This window comes from Pongo abelii, chromosome 9, assembly GCF_028885655.2.
Source record: "Pongo abelii isolate AG06213 chromosome 9, NHGRI_mPonAbe1-v2.0_pri, whole genome shotgun sequence".
Classification (NCBI taxonomy): Eukaryota; Metazoa; Chordata; class Mammalia; order Primates; family Hominidae; genus Pongo; species Pongo abelii.
In genome coordinates this window covers 33,551,668-33,567,867 of record NC_071994.2, presented here as the reverse complement: position 1 = coordinate 33,567,867, position 16,200 = coordinate 33,551,668, and the positions used below count along the sequence as shown (strand labels likewise).

The 16,200-nt window shown below is 46.5% G+C and overlaps 1 protein-coding gene across 4 annotated transcripts in view; it reads left to right on the top strand.

Moving 5' to 3' along the window:
* Positions 1-15,477, top strand: part of KIAA1549L (KIAA1549 like) — a 297,476-nt gene extending 281,999 nt beyond the window's left edge. For all 4 annotated transcript variants that reach the window (XM_054524510.1, XM_054524513.1, XM_054524509.1 and 1 more), the window contains exons 19-21: positions 560-708; positions 2,683-2,834; positions 9,262-15,477. In XM_054524510.1, the coding sequence (XP_054380485.1) occupies positions 560-708; positions 2,683-2,834; positions 9,262-9,543 (583 nt within the window). In that variant the 3' untranslated portion in view covers positions 9,544-15,477. The remainder of the gene's footprint in view (positions 1-559; positions 709-2,682; positions 2,835-9,261) is intronic.
* Positions 15,478-16,200: the final 723 nt, after the last annotated feature.

Below are 16,200 nucleotides of genomic sequence, written 5' to 3'. Positions count from 1 at the left end.
AAAAAAAGTTCTGTTAGAATGCCCACTGCTCCCTGGAGCAGCCCGAGTTTCCAAGTCTTGGGCTTGGTGCTTCCTGCCAGTTAGGAACAGGGAATGTGGCTCCCCAGCTGTCCTGGGTCCCCTTTCTGGTGTTGGTGAGAAGGGAGAAACCAGGCAATCCAGAGAGAGCCTTCCCATTGGCTGCTGATGATGTCATCAACCCCTGGGTCAACCATCCCCAGCTAATACCCAGGGCTAATTGCTTTTCTTATTTTATGTGGAAATTAAATATTCTACCACCCAGAGACATGAGAGCCACCCTTAGGGGAGAACTGACCTTGAACGTCTAAAAATGATTTCAGCTGAGGCCACCATGACAGCTGCTACAAGTCTGGGTGCCTCCTGCTCTGCTGGTGTCCCTAGAAGTCCGTTTGTTGTCTGGGAATAAATCCAGTCCTGGGGACCTCATGAGGCTTGGAGGCAGCTGTCCATGCCCAAAGGTGACGGGGCGCACTCCTCCTGCTCGGGACGCCGCCTGAGGTCTGGGACAGTGCTAACGCAGTCCCTCTGCCCCATCTAGATCCACCTCAGACATTGGCAGCAAGACCAGAATGGCCGAGTCTGCGGGGCCCGAGCCGGCCCAGCTGCACGACAGCGCCTCCTTCACTCAGATGTCCAGAGGCCCCGTGTCCGTGGCGCAGTTGGATCAGTCGGCTTTAAATTACTCAGGTGGGCAAAAGAAAAGCCCGAGTGTGCCCCCCACCACTGCTGCTGTGCCCTGTCCTCCCCCAAATCCGCAATTCCAATCTCCTTTCTACCTACCACCCTCAGGAATCACAGCCACTGCATTTCTGGATCCCCTCGTAACTTCAGGAGCCCCAACTAAAAGAGCTGCTGGTTTTCTTTCTTTAAAAGATCTGAAATTGGGCAAAATCCAAAGTTATGCTAAAGTCAGCATGTATGTTAACATTCTGTCAGACTTCAGTTCAATTTTTTTGGTTTTATCTTTAAAGCATTCCAGATACAGCCATCCACCCCCATTTCATTCCCCTTCTCCCAAAAGGTGACCCCGGGCCTCAAGTGATAGGTTTTAATCCTTTGCCACACATGTATGTTTATATAACAGTATATATTAATGTTTAATGTATTTGAAATTTACATAAATGATATCATGGCATACATTTCCTTTTGTACTTTCTCTATTTAACAGTGTTTTAAAAAATTTCTCCAGGTTGCTATATACATACTATATAGATCTAGTTCATTCATTTAAACTGCCATGTGGTATTCTATGATAAGCCACAGTTTATACTTTTCCCTATCGATGGACATAATGGTAGTTTCCAGTTTTTTGCTATAACAAACAATGCTGAAATGAACATTGAGGTTTGTACATGATGTAATTTGTTTCTTAGTTTATTCAAACCATACCTTTTAGGCTAAAACTGCAAGCACTCAGTTGCCAGCACTTAGTAAAGCATTCATGGTGTCTAGAAATTCCACCAGTGAAGTCCATTTCTTTTGGTTTTTTTCTTGGCTCTTTAAAAATACACATTCTCCTGGGAGGAAAACACCTGACCACCAAGGTATTATTTCGTCTTGCTGGCAGGTCGGGGGTGTTGGGATGGGGATGGGGGAGTTGGACCATCGCTTCTGTAGAAAGCCAGGTCTGAGTCCCAGCAGATGATGCCCTTTCATTCTGACTGCGAGGGTGAGTGGGGCTGCATGGCAGGTGGAGGTCTGCTGCTCCCCCGATCCCTGGAGACCTTTGTCCTCTCTTCCCCTAGCCAGGGCCAATCCCAGAGTCCTCCTCTGCTTCCCTAGCTTCCCCAGGCCTGGGCAGATGCGGGCCTAGTGGGCGGGTTGCTGGCTGGGCCCACAACTCCCTCTTTAAGGGATGAGAAGAAGGGAAAAGTCCAGAGCACTACTAGTGCATGCTGCATTTGGTGAAGTTAGAAAAAGACTTTCCTTCCCCAGGTGAGTACAGACTCCACCCCTGGCAAAGGGAATACTGGCTGGATTTTAGCCCCACTTGGCCTCTAGGCCAGATGCTCTTGAGCAGTGCATCACCTGCCCAGCTGTGCACAGTGGCTCTAGAAGAGGTCCACAAAGAAAGAAGACCAGGTGGCCGGGTGCGGTGGCTCATGTCTGTAATCCCAACACTTTGGGAGGCCGAGGCGGGCGGATCACGAGGTCAGGAGATGGAGACCATGGTGAAACCCCATCTCTACTAAAAATACAAAAAATTAGCCGGGCACGGTGGCGGGCGCTTGTAGTCCCAGCTATTCAGGAGGCTGAGGCAGGAGAGTGGCGTGAACCCAGGAGGAGGAGTTTGCAGTGAGCCGAGATCACGCCACTGCACTACAGCCTGGGCGACAGAGCGAGACTCCGTCTCAAAAAAGAAAGAAAGAAAAAAAGAAAGAAGACCAGGTTTCCTCCACCACATCCCACCTGCCTCTGTTACTACATCACCTGGGATCTTAGCCATCATGGCCGGGTCCACTGCACCTTAAATGCAACTAAATTCCCCAGCAAATGTTACAGCCCAGAGCAAGCTCCCCTCAGCTCAGACCTGATTTAATGAGGCTTCAAATCCAGCAGCCAGTCAGGGAGCCAATGAAACTGACTTCATTTGGCTTTTGGGTAGCTGGATCCCCCAGACCAGCCTCTCTTAACCTCCCTCCTCCATTTCCTCCATGCCAGGTAATACGGTGCCAGCGGTGTTCGCCATCCCAGCTGCTAACAGACCTGGCTTCACCGGCTACTTCATCCCGACGCCTCCCTCATCCTATAGGAACCAGGCCTGGATGTCCTATGCAGGAGAGAATGAGCTCCCGAGCCAGTGGGCAGATTCGGTGAGTCCCTTGCTCTTCACCTCATAAAACTTTACCTGCTTAACACACGCCAAAAAGTAAATTAGATAAAAGGTTGAGACTGAAGGTTTTGTTATCTCAGCCTCCTCCCAGTAATCAGATGACTAAAGTCAGCCATTTTAAAGGAGACAGACAGTGTGGTGAGGGGGGATGTCCCCTTGACAGAGGACCTTGAGACCTGCCTTCTAGTCAGGCTCCTACCTCTTCCTAGCAGGACAACCTTAATCAAGTGCATTTTTGTAATAATAACTACCATTTGTTGAGTATTTTTTATCTACTAGACACCTTGTCAGATGTTTTGTTTATATTATTTAATCTTTATTACAATCTTATGTAGGTATTATTCCCATGATTACTCCCATCTTGCAGATGAGGAAATCAGGGCCGAGTCAGAGGATGCCACTTATCTAAGGCCACACAGCTAGGAAGGAAGTGCCAAGGACAGAATTCAAACCGACACCTGTCTGGCTCCAAAGCTTTTATTAAATTTGTTTCTTTTAGCATACAATTCTGTAAAATTTTAGAAGAAATGTCAGAAAATGAAGGATTAGAAACCCAAGACTGGGCTGGGTGCGGTGGCTTACGCCTGTAATCCCACCACTTTGGGAGGCTGAGGCGGGCAGGTCACCTAACGTCAGGAGTGAGAGACCAGCCTGGCAAACATGGTGAAACCCCTTCTCTATTAAAACCACAAAAATTAGTTGGGCGTGATGGTGAGTGCCTGTAATTCTAGCTACTCGGGAAGCTGAAGCAGGAGAATCACTTAAACCCAGGAGGCAGAGGTTGCAGTGAGCCGAGATCGCGCCACTCCACTCCTGCCTGGGCGATAGAGCAAGACTCTGTCTCAGAAAAAAAAAAAAAAAAAAAAAGAGAAACCCAAGACTGAATTATTGCATTTATTAATTTTCCAGATGACCAAAGCTTACCCCTTTAATTTCCAAAACATTTAAAAATATATGCAGCTTGGCATAAAAATATTTCTGAAATGAATGCTATCTTCCCTCTCCTCTGTTAAAAGAGTATATAATGTAATTTGCCTTTTATGAATGATTCAATATCCTTATGATACCTGATTGTACTAAAATGGCATTTGTAGGATGAACTCTCATGGCTTGTAGGATTATTGCCCTTATATTGTGAAATATCTCCAAACTACTACAATTTTTGGAGTTACTATCATGGCTCAATACATTTTTTCCTGACTTTGCTTCCAGTGGGCACTTGATATTGCTGTTAATGTCCCCACTTCTAGTAATATGCCCACCCTTAAGTGTGCTTTGCATCATGTGCCATTATCTGCAAATGAGGCTTATCTGTGCTCATTAGAATTGTTTGTAAACTTGGAGTAAATAAGCTCTAAGAGAGGAACTAGAGGGATCCCCTGCTGTTCAGTCTGTGAATCTGAATGTGGGACTTTATGGCATCTGTTTTTATTGTTTGGGGGCCTTTTTTGTGTCCTTTGTCACTCTCTGCTATTCCATATGGCTGATATCACTGGATATGATTTGATCAATTCAGAGGTTATTGATTTTGTAATTCCACTTCATCTGAAAGTTATGTAGACTTTTTAGAAAGTAGATGATGTTTAACTTGAACGACTTAGGCAGTAATTCCCTTACACCTGCAGCTTTGACAGTTCACCCGTTGTATGGAGTGTAACCCTGGGCACCAACTGGAGTTGGTGAAAGTATTTTCCAAAACCTTGACCCCTGTGTTCAAGACACTTACAAATGATAATTTAGCCAGGCTTATAGCTACATCTAGATGCCTTTGGGCTCATAGCTACATCTAGATGCCTTTGGGCTCATAATTGCCTTAAAGATGAAGGTAAAGGAATCAGGCAAATGGAAACGTAACCTTCCTGCCATGATGACTGGACTGGACCCTTCTGGGCTTATCTCCCACAGTGTGAAGGAGAACCAATGTCCTATTAGTTGTTTTTAATTAAGAGGAAGATGATTGCTGCAGCCTAATTGGGCCTTTCCTGGAGCCCAATTATCACCTGCAATTAAGCAGGGAGGCGTGCCCATGAATGGAGCAAGGTGAAATGGGTGATTTATAGCATATGAAAATAAGTGCAGGAAGCTCAGAGAGACCAGTTGTCAGCTTGAAAAGGGTCCAGGAATAATGCACACCTTCCACATCTATGTGAGAAAGCAAAGTCCCTCACCAGCATTTGGATGTCTGACCTTCCTGATCCCAGGAGCTAGCTTGGATAAAATCACCTGGACCTGGGATAACAAATAGGTTTCATCCTTGGTGCCAGTTGGAGAAGGATTGGGAGGGGCTTCCAGGCTCAGCAGGAAACTGTGCTGTGATAAAGTTGGTGATGTCTGCCATGGGCACTGGCTGGGGAGTAGTAGTATTTGCCAGCCCTGAATTTTGGCGGGAAGAGCATGATGGCTCCAGCCTGCATCTACTATAAGGGAGGAAGAGTTTCTCATCTCATCTTCCCTGCTTCTGCCCTGGTGCTGAATATTGCCCTGAGGATACTCCAGTGGGATCAGGTATCCCTTGCCTGTCCCAGCCACCAGCACCAACAAGCTTGATACCATAGAGCTGAGGGGTCTCAAGAGTTGGACATTGGCTCTCTCAGCCACAGCAAGTACAGTTAGCCGAATTTGAAATGCAGGGAAAGGAAATGTGGTAGCTTCCTTCTCAAATATTTGACCCCAGCCAATCATTCTTCAGTGATTTTCAAACTGTGCTCTTCAGAACCCCAGGTTCTGAGAGTCCCTGCTCTTGCTCTGCACAATTCTGAGCACTGGTGTACAGCAATAAGCAAGTGAGGCACTCTCCACCTTCACGGAGTTGACAGCCTGAGACAGGCAATGGCATCAGGAGCAATAAGTGTTACGCTGGAGAAAGTGCAAGGAAACGTTTAACAGGGACCCCCAGGCTAATGTTGAGCTGGGGAAAGGTCTCCGGGAAGAAAGGAAATTTGAGCTGAGATCTGAAATACATACCCCATGTCCTGGTCTTGGTTCTTTGGTGAGCCCAATAACCTGTACCTTCCCAGCTCATGTGGCCCAAGGACTCTACATCCCCCATGTAGAGTTTCTGAGTCATCACACCATCCCATTGGTATGGTCTGAATGTTTGTGTCCCGCTCGATTCATATGTTGAAATCCTAACCCCCAAGGTGATGGTATTAGGACACGGGACCTTTGGGAGGTGATTAGGTCATGAGGGCGAACCCCCTAATGAATGGGATTAGTGCCCTTAGAAGAGAGCCTTGAGAGAGACCCCTGACCTCTCCTGCCATGTGAGAGGATAGTGAAAAGACAGCTGTCCCTGAACCAGAAAGTGGGCCCTCACCAGGTACAGAATCTGCCAGCACTTTGATCTCGGACTTTGCAGCCTCCAGAACTGTGAGAAAGAAATTTCTGTTGTTCATAAGCTCCCCAGCTTATGGTATTTCGGCATAGCAGCCAGAACAGACTAGGACTTCCTGCTCCATCCTCCCTTAGGAGCCAGATGAGCATTGCTGTTAAGCATGGGAACAGGCTGTATTTCTCAGAAGTGTGACATTGAAAATGGGTAGATCAAACGGGACATGCAGACTCTGTAGCCTGATATTCAGCAGCTTATGAATCCAGCCCTGTCTTGCCTGAGCTCCTCTCACACTAAACACACCCTCTCTGGGCAGCCTGAGATCACCGATGCTCCCTGGGGACACTCTCTTCTTTGTACTGTTACGGGATCTTTGGGGTATCAGTTTTCTTCCTGGAAACCTCTGTGGCCAGTGGTGCTTTTGCCCGAGTTCTTGTCCTGGGTCCGGGAAGAATGAGGTATGCAGACACATGAAAGGTGAAGAAGGTGAAAAGGAGGTTTATTTAGTGTTAGAACAGCTCAGAAGAGACCCACAGTGGGTAGCTCCTCTCTGTAGGCAGGTCATCCCATGGAGTGTTCAGCTCTCAGCAAAGAGGCGGCCCTGGAGAGGGTGGCTCCTCTCTGCCCACTGCTCATTCCACCATCTGCTGCTCTCAGCAGAGAGGAGGCCCTGGGGAGGGTGGCTCCTCTCCACAGCAGCTTGTTCAGACATCTCTGCGTGTCTCTGAAGCTCTCAGCAGGGAGGGTAGTTCCTCTCTGCTGCTGGTTGTCCCATAGTCTCTCTCTTCTGCCCTGCTCTGGCTGAGCCCAGGGCTTTTATGGACCTCAGAGGGGAGGAAGTGTGTGCTGATTGGTCCATGGGTGAGCCCAGAAGAGGTACCACGAGTCCCCACTCCAGCCTGAGGACTGGCAGATGGCCCCCAACCTTCAGGCCCTCCCTGGCCTTCTGAAGGTAGGGCCTTATGGGAGACCCACCCTCTTCTGCCCAGGAGTCTGTCTGTCCGCCCCACCCTTTGCCATTCATGGCCCTGGGGGCTTGTCCCCAACCCCACTCAGAAATCAGAGCCCCTACAGGGGGAAGAGAGAGGCCAGGCAGCAGAAGCAGACACCCCTGAGCCAGCAGGGAGGGGGGCACCTTCCCAAGATGCTGAGGATGCAGGCTGATGCCCAGTCTTGTGCCTGGGAGAGTGGCTGCAGCTGCACCCGGGGAGCTCCAGCCCTGCCAACTCTGAAGGGGTGGAGTTCCAACTTGTCCCTGGCTCCTGCCTGCTCCATGGAGGGGGAAGCCCAGGTCTGCAGCTATGGGTGGGGTGGTTGTAGCAGTACCCAGGGCAGATCCTGCCTGCTTCTGGCCCCCTCCAAGACCACGGGGAGGCTCGAATCCACAGCACAATTTGGGTGGCTGTAGCCCCACCCAGGAGGGCAGGGCTCCTGCCTGCTCCATGGAGCAGGAGGCCTGGGTCTGCAGTCATGGTTTGGGTGGCTGCAGCAGCATCCGGGGGAGCTCCTGCTCCAACTCAGAAGGGGTGGGGCTCCCACTGGCTCTATGGAGTGTGCAGCCCTAGCCACGCATCCCTGCTGCAGCTGGTGTGATGGCAGCAGCCTCTGCCATCAGTACTCCCATACATTTTGCTTTGATGATTTACATTTGATTTTCCCTTTGCCCAGAATCCCCCTCCCACTGCATCTTCCTGGAGGGACCCTGTTCAACTTCCAAACTCATCTAAGCTGCTGAGTCCTCCCACACATACTTCATTCCCCATAGCACCCTGTGCCTCTGTTGTCCGTGGGTGCTTATTCCATAGTGTTCCAATTAACATCATGGGGTATGTGGACTATCCTGAAACAGCATCCCTGTATGTGCCACTGTCTCTGTGGGAGAATCGACTCTAAATTCAAAATTACTTACTTGTCCTTATTCCTAGAAGTTTACATATTTTAAGCATAGGACTCTGTGTCTTCCACTTTTGATGAAGAGAGAAAAATGTTTCAAGAAACCAAAATCATATCCCAGATGCAAGACGTTGTAATGCAGTGATTAATTCCAGGCCTTAAAGCAGACAGACCTCTGCAAAGAGTGTCTTGGTAGCTTGTCGCCTTAGACTGTGGCACTCTTCAGTTTCCTCATCTGCAAGGTAAGGATAACAATACCGACCTCCTAGCTTATTGCTTTGAGAACTAAATGAGATAATGTGTGGAAAACCCTTAGCACAGGGCTCAGTGGATGTTATTATTAATAAACCCCTGGGTTCCTCTGGGGTCCATAAATAGTTCTGTTTGCTGGATTGTACTTATATGAATACGGTAACTAAGTGCTGGGCATGGTGGTACCCACCTGTAGTCCCAACTACTCAGGAGGCTGAGGCAGGAGGATCACTCAAGCCCCAGAGTTCAAGACTGCAGTGAGCTATGATTGTAGCACTGCACTACAGCCTGGATGACAGAGTGAGACATCATCACTAAAAATAATAATAGTAATAAAAATAAGGTAGCCAGGTAGATTCAAATATAGACTCAGATGTATATATTCCTAAGGTTTTTCAGCAAAGTTAAAAACACCTATTTAATTCATCCAAACAGTATATCCAGTGAGTCCAAATTACCTTTTTTTTTGGAGACAGAGTCTCACTCTGTCGCCCAGGCTAGAGTGCAGTGGTGCAATCTCGGCTCATTGCAGCCTCTGCCTCCCGGGTTCAAGTGACTCTCCTGCTTCAGCCTCCCAAGTAGCTGGGACTACAGGCGCATGCCACCATGCCTGGCTAATTTTTTTTGTATTTTTAGTAGAGAAGGGGTTTCACCATTTTAGCCAGGATGGTCTTGATCTCCTGACCTCATGATCCGTCCACCTCGGACTTCCAAAGTGCTGGGATTACAGGCATGAGCCACCGAAATTACCTATTTTCTAAACAAAATGACTCTGAGTTTTATATCTATATAATGGTATGTGGCTTCCATTTTCTTCTAAGTTCTCTTCCATGTCCTCAGCCCCCTCCTGCTTCCAGTGTCAAGTGTGTCCTGTGACTTGAGCTCCTTCCTCATGCCAGGCCCTGTCCTTCTCTCCCCACGCCCTCTGCAGGTGCCCCTCCCAGGGTACATCGAGGCCTACCCCCGATCACGGTACCCACAGAGCTCTCCCTCTAGGCTTCCTCGCCAGTACAGCCAGCCAGCCAACCTGCACCCCAGCCTGGAGCAGGCCCCGGCGCCCTCCACAGCGGCCTCGCAGCAGAGCCTGGCAGAAAACGACCCGTCTGACGCTCCCCTGACCAACATCTCCACTGCGGCCCTCGTGAAGGCCATCCGGGAGGAGGTGGCCAAGCTGGCCAAAAAACAGACAGACATGTTTGAGTTCCAGGTCTAACGCCTTAGCCCCGTGGGACTCTGGACTTCCGAACTCTGAGGACACAGCCTTTGGGTTTCCCATGCCTACGTGTTAGGACTTGAGACATAGCAATGGGTGAGTCTTTCTCACCCTCCATTTCTGAAAAGGTGAACTATGGGGCTTCTGGGAACAGGAAACTCTTGAACGACTAGATTCTTGGCTCATCCAACTGATTGTGGGTCAAGAAGTCCCTGCTTGGGGCCTTATGTTGGATACTCTCTCGTGTCAAATGTTTGAACTGTGGGCATATTCCCTATGGAAGCTTAGTCACGAGCGGCACTAGCTAATCTACAGATTCCTATCCAATGCCACATTTTAATAAATCACCGGAAGCGGGAGAATGTAGCTCTTATCTTCGGTGACCTCTGCATGTTAACTCTCTTTCTGTGTTAAAGGCAATGCAGGAGTGTGGATTAAGCACCAGACTGTGTTCTCATTCAACCATGACCGTGCGCATTAAAATCAGTTTGTAAGGGAGACACTGACTCCAGCCAAGAAACCTGAGCCCCTTTTTTTTAGGTTCATATTCAAAGTCAAATGAACTGGATGAAAGTCAGTACCAATGGCTGTGCCTATAAATAGACCTGATTCTTTGTTTCCCTCGTCAATTAAACAAAGGCCAAGAAAGAGAGAAGATGAGAGGGAATGGTGGATTTGTGTTGACAGATTTTTTAAAAGGTGTTGCCATTTTGGAAATAAAAGTCCTCCACAAGTTAGGATCTAACTGAAAGAGAATCGGTGCTAAGAGCTTTTAGGATCCTACAAAAGAAATACAGTTATTTGTGAAGGTTTTTCTTTGCCCTGTTTTGAAGGTGGCCTGAGAACGGAGCTTCTCTTTTTCTTGGGATAATAGATACATCAACTTTTACAAGAAAATCTCTGTCTCTTCAACAATGATGTCCAGTGTGTGCTGCTGAGTGGTACGAAAGGAAATAGTACTTGATTCCTGTTAGAAACAGGAGTGGTAGAACCACAGTCTTCCCAGGCCGCAGCCTCTGTTTATAGAAGCTTCTGAATGTAGAAAAGCTGTTGAATTTCATTTAAATGTAAATAACCTTTTAAAAAGCGTATGGAGTTAGCCAGTTCCCCCTAGTTAATGGACATAGGAAGACATTTGCTGAAATTGTAGGGTGGCCACTTTGTGACCACGATGTTGCAAGTCACCCTCCCTGGCATGGGGAGTTGGCTTCCAGAGCTGTGGGTAGAGGACATCGCCTCACAGCACTGAGGCACCAGCCGCTGCCTACCCATCAACGCAAGCAAAACAGCTACTGACTTTGTGTAGCAGGGAGATCGGGGACTCTGGTTCCCTCGCCAAGTGTGACAGCCTGTGCAGTGTTGGGGGCTTACTTGGTATCTGTTGGAGAATGAGGTCCTGTCCTGCTTTCACCCATGACCCATCTAGCTTCAGCTGTATCCATTTTCTTCTGAGCCCATCTTCCATTGTCCTCAACGAGTTTCTTTGGTCTTTACTGAAAGAAGATGGTAGAAATTTAAAAGTTGAGAGAAGACTAGAAATGGAACTGATTAGAAGGGGAGGTTCAAACTGTCAATGCACAGACTTTTCAAAGAAGTTGTTTATATTTTCCAATGGCAAATTGCCCTTTCTGGAATGTTCAGAGATGATGTGTCATGGAACCTTCAAACAAGTCTCTTGTTCGGATGATAATAGGTAGTGTCCTTTTAGTATGCTGGTTGATCTTTCATAGTGTTAGTGTTTTGTTACTTAAAAAGGAAATCAGCTATAAATAAAATGTATTTTTGTAATTCCCGTGTGTATATATGGTATATTTCTATCAATGGCCAGTCATTGTAGTCCAAAACCTAAATCAGTTTGCAAAACACTGTGGACAGTGCGAGATTTTATTGACAGGTTAACACAATGCCTACGTCTATCCACATAGGCATTCAATGCACTTGAATGAACAAAGAGCCAAAGAAACTCAGCCTTTTCATGCAAATGGTATGAGTCTGATAAAATCAGCTACATTGTCCTGCTTTATCAATAATAATATTTCATTAGTGCAATGATATCAACCAGTACTTTGTCTACTTGGTAAATGCCTGGAAATACTGTATGTGAAAATGATGTTTCAAAACCTTACTGTAATTGAAATATACGTAAATGTTTCAGAAGACAGTGTCTGAAATTTGGATGTTTCAATGACTTACAGAGACTGAGTCTACAGTTTGCAGAGCTATGGCTCCAGAGTGCTAAGAGGATGGAGTCGCAAATCACTGTGGTCTTTACAGAGCCCCAGGAAATATTGAGTGAGTCAACTGAAACGACTAAAAAGATAGATAGCATGCTAAATCAGATACTGTCTTAAACTAGACACCATGGGTTCAAGAATAGTATTAATAGATGAGAGGAAAACCTTAAGTTGGAAAGAAATCAGTCTGTTCATGTTTTCCCACTCATGGGGAGACAGAGCCACCCTGGTCAGATTTTCTGTGACTGAGATGTGGTCTCTTCCCTGAAGAATCTCCTAACCTCATAGAGGTGACAGATGCCTGGACAGCTGACTCTAAGAGATGGTCAAAAGTGCCTCAAGGAATTGAAATAGGGTTCCCAGAGATCCCCGAGGAGGCAGCAATGAACAAACACCCTGTTCATCAGAACCCTCTAGATAGTCGCAGAAGCCACTTAAGGACCTTGGTTGACTTTGGAGGAGGAAGCAGAAGTACCAAGAAGTGGAGTGACCGGCCCAGTGATTCAGTCCCAACCTCCTGGTTCACGAACCCGCTTGCTTTCCATCTCACCATGTGGCCTGCAGGCTTGTCAGTAACACATTTCTTCAACTGTGCCTAGAGGTTAAAAAAAAAAGATAAGGGTCATATGAAGAACTCCATAATGTTCTTGCCAAGAAAAAAGATGATTGAGTATATAACAAACTTCAGATACAGTGTATAGAGGATGATGCATTTGTGGCATAATAAATAGTTTTCAGTGCTGGTTTTGATATGAGTTTTCTGCATTCATGAAAAAGAAATGCATTTTGGCTTTTTCCAGAGAGAGTACCATCAAGGAAACAGAGACCTCAACTGCTGTTCTAGACTGTGGGGGTGCATTCCTGTCTCAGCACCAAGGATCCCAACAGGCAGGCAGGGAGGCCCTTGACTTTGTGTCACTGTGAGGCAGCAGAGTCCATGCTCTGCATCAGGGGAGGTGCAGTAAAGGTCCATTGTGTGGCTTGAGACCTGTGATCTGAGGCTTGTGCATAATAAGATGGCAGCTGTTACCTACAGAGCAAGGAGTTTCCTCTTTCAGGGTAGATTATGTAAGAATCAATTCCCTGGTCCCGGGAGAAGTTTTATTGTGAGTTTGTTAATTTAAGAACTCAGCAGAAGGACATGTAATGTCCGAGTAATCTTGATGGAAGAAAGGAAATAGATCTGTGATTAAAACACACACCCCCCCCCATACACACCCTACTTCGGAGAGAGAATGTACAGTGGAGGAGGTGAGGAATTTAACTAATGGAGATGTTTTTTCTAACAGGCAGAAATTAGAGAAATGGATCAAAAGATTTAAACATTGATTACATACAAACGAGTTTCCTTTTTTTCTACATAGCACACAGGTGCTCAACATTTAATGAATAATATAACAGATACTGTCTTAAAAGTTTGAAAACAGGATTTGTACTTAACCCTAAATTCCTCTTATCACACACCAGAAAGTAATCTGGATTTTATTTACAAACTACATCCAAATACTCTTAAGGAAAGAGTGTCGTTTAGCTTGGAGTGGGGACTGACTGGGGTCTAAGTGTTGGAAATTAAATTCTGCCATTCAGTCCAACCTCAAAGGCAAGGAGCTTTGCAAGGACTAGAAACCCTTTCACACTTGGTCAAGTGCAGGCGTTGGCTGAAAGAATAGAGGGACATTTCACAAACACAGAACACGGCTCCCCTACAGGAAAGGGATGGAGACAGCTACCTTTGCTCTTGCTCTCACGTTCTCTGTCCTCATGGACTTTCTTCTCTGTTTCCCTCTGCCTATCTGCCTGGTTCTCTTGCTTCTCCTGGCCAACCAGCTTTCTCATTAGTGCATATGTAGGTGAAAAATCCACCCCCCCCAGAACCCACTCCACACAACCTTTCCTTTTCAGTACCCACCACTCTCTGACTAGCATCTCTGTGACCCCTAAGGCAAATTTTTGAGGATCTGATTGGTTTAGTTCATCTGCCTATGGGTGAGCCACCCTGGGGTCAGGTGCCTGTCCAATCAGCTGTTACCAAGGAGGCAGGGCCATGTCATTTAAGCATGGCCCCATGGACTGACCCTTTCAGCAGGGACTTTTATTGGGGGCTGGTACCCAGAAGAAGGAACATGAGTGGGCAAGACCTTCAAAAAGAACCTACTGCACACTGGAACTGACTAGTACTCCTGGGATGCCACGCCACGCAGCAGCCAGCGCTCGGAGAGCAGTCCCCTGGATACTACCACAGAGAGAAAAGGGACATCTTCACTTGCACATCAGGTGAGGGTGCACACACTTGAAACTCTGCTAGACTGGCCAGAGCTGCCCCAGCCACTTCTCACCCCACCACCAGTTATTGATACAGCCGCTGGGTCTAAGAAGCAATTTCTGAACAAGGCCCAGTTAGCACAATGTCTTGCTCAGCAGACAATAAATACTTGTAAATTGAATTGCATGATGTTAGCTCAGGTGCTATTAATGTGGCTCACGGCCACACACTTGCATGGACAAGAAAACCAATGAGCCCCTCAACAGAGTCTTTTGAAACAAAATTGGTTTCAAGTGAAACTTACATTATTTTGGCTTTGATCTTCTGAATATAATAACTTAGTGTCCTGAGAATTGAAAGGCCTCTTGATTTCTTAGGTGAACTGTTACAGAATCCTAGCCTGTGGTAAATGCTAAAATGTAAGGTGTTTCTGAAAAGGAATATCTAGGAAATATAATTGTGCCACAAACACATTACTTTAGAAGATATGCGGTTGCTCTGATTCTGCAGGTTTAAAAAATAAATGGGAAGTTTGTGATATGGCAGAATCTGTCTCCATTGGTCAAACCATACTTCAGTGAGACCCATTATAAATGAAATCTAAAAATTGATCATTTTCATTCTCTGACCTTGGTCAGGCTTTTGCAAATTATGGAGAGAGGCCATCAACATATTTTACATAAGTTACTGTGGCCTCATCTTATTTCTCCTCATTTCTTCCTGATGTTTAAACACGCCCCCATCTCACACACAAACTGAGAAAAGATTTGTATCAAACAGAATCAGAGGCATATGAATGGACTGGAAATTGTGAAAAAGGTATAAATATCCTAGACCTTGATCAACTCACTTTAAACTGGTCTCTGATTCCTCACCTCATCTGTCAAATGGGTATAAGACCCTCTGTACTTCCCATGGTGATTTTGAGGAGCACATGCATAATGTATCTGAAAATGGTTTGACAAGCACTTGAAGGCATTCTTACTAAATTATTAGTTTTGTAATTCAGTTTTATCCAGGAAAATATTTTAGCTCCTCCTATCTGCTGAATTAATTTATACAGTCACATGTTCCATGATACAATGTTTTGCCAAGGAAAAATAAAGAAATTCCTAAATTTGAAATTGCCCACAAGATCTAGCCTCATCTGGAGTTGCTGTTATTGTCATTGTTGTCTATGATTTGGAGGATATGTAAGTACTTGTACATGTGCTTTAACTCTGGGTGAAAAACCCCGACCGGTGAGTCTTTAAAACCATATTAGACACATTGGGCAAAGTACTGAGCAGAAGCTTTGAATGTAGCTGTTGTTATTTTAATGCTTTGCTTTCTAATGAACTTTGTACGTCCTTAGCCTCTGCCGGGAACAGAGTGTTCATACGCTGTTAGCATTTTTTTATTGTAAAATAAAATGACAAAGGCTTTCATACCCCAAAACCTGCCTGTTTCTCATTCTACCTCCTCCAGATGGTGAGATGGAATCCCTTTCACAAGCCAGCCACAAAACAGTGCCTGTTGGGGGTTGCTAAAGAACCATTCCAGTCCTGGAGGACCCAGTGTGGTCTCAGGAGCCATCCCAGCTTGGGTGATGAGCTCATGGGCCAAAAAAATGCTCACCCCTGGCCATCCACAGGCCTCAGAGAAGCAGTTTCAGCCTACCCATGACTTAGCAGCTAAAGAAAGATGTATTCCTGGGGCCAATGGGACCCAAGGGAGAAGAAGCCAATGTCTGCTTAGGTGCCCTTCTCAGAGCATAAAGAAGTCTCATCCAGGTCAGTGGCTCCCAAGGAGTCCAAGAATGACAGTGGTATGGGACACCAGCTCCCCAGACCACCCATCTGTCCTACCCTATGTGAGTCCCAGCAGTCCTAATGCCTGCCTTATGTTCAACCCTATCCAGAGAACATATGTGGTGCCGCCTGCTCTGCCCTCTGGCTTCCGCCTATTGGACAGGAGAGACATCGACCCAGGAGCCACAAGCTCACAGGCTGACCAGCCACAAAAATGTGGCTCAGCACATGGGCTAGGCCAACTGGATTCTCTCTCTAGCAAATACCAAGAGACAGAGTCTGTTATCAGTAGATGTTGAAATTGGGTGGTCAAGACTCAGAGAGGCCATCATGGACCATATTCAAAGCAAAGTTCTAAGAAGGCAGAATA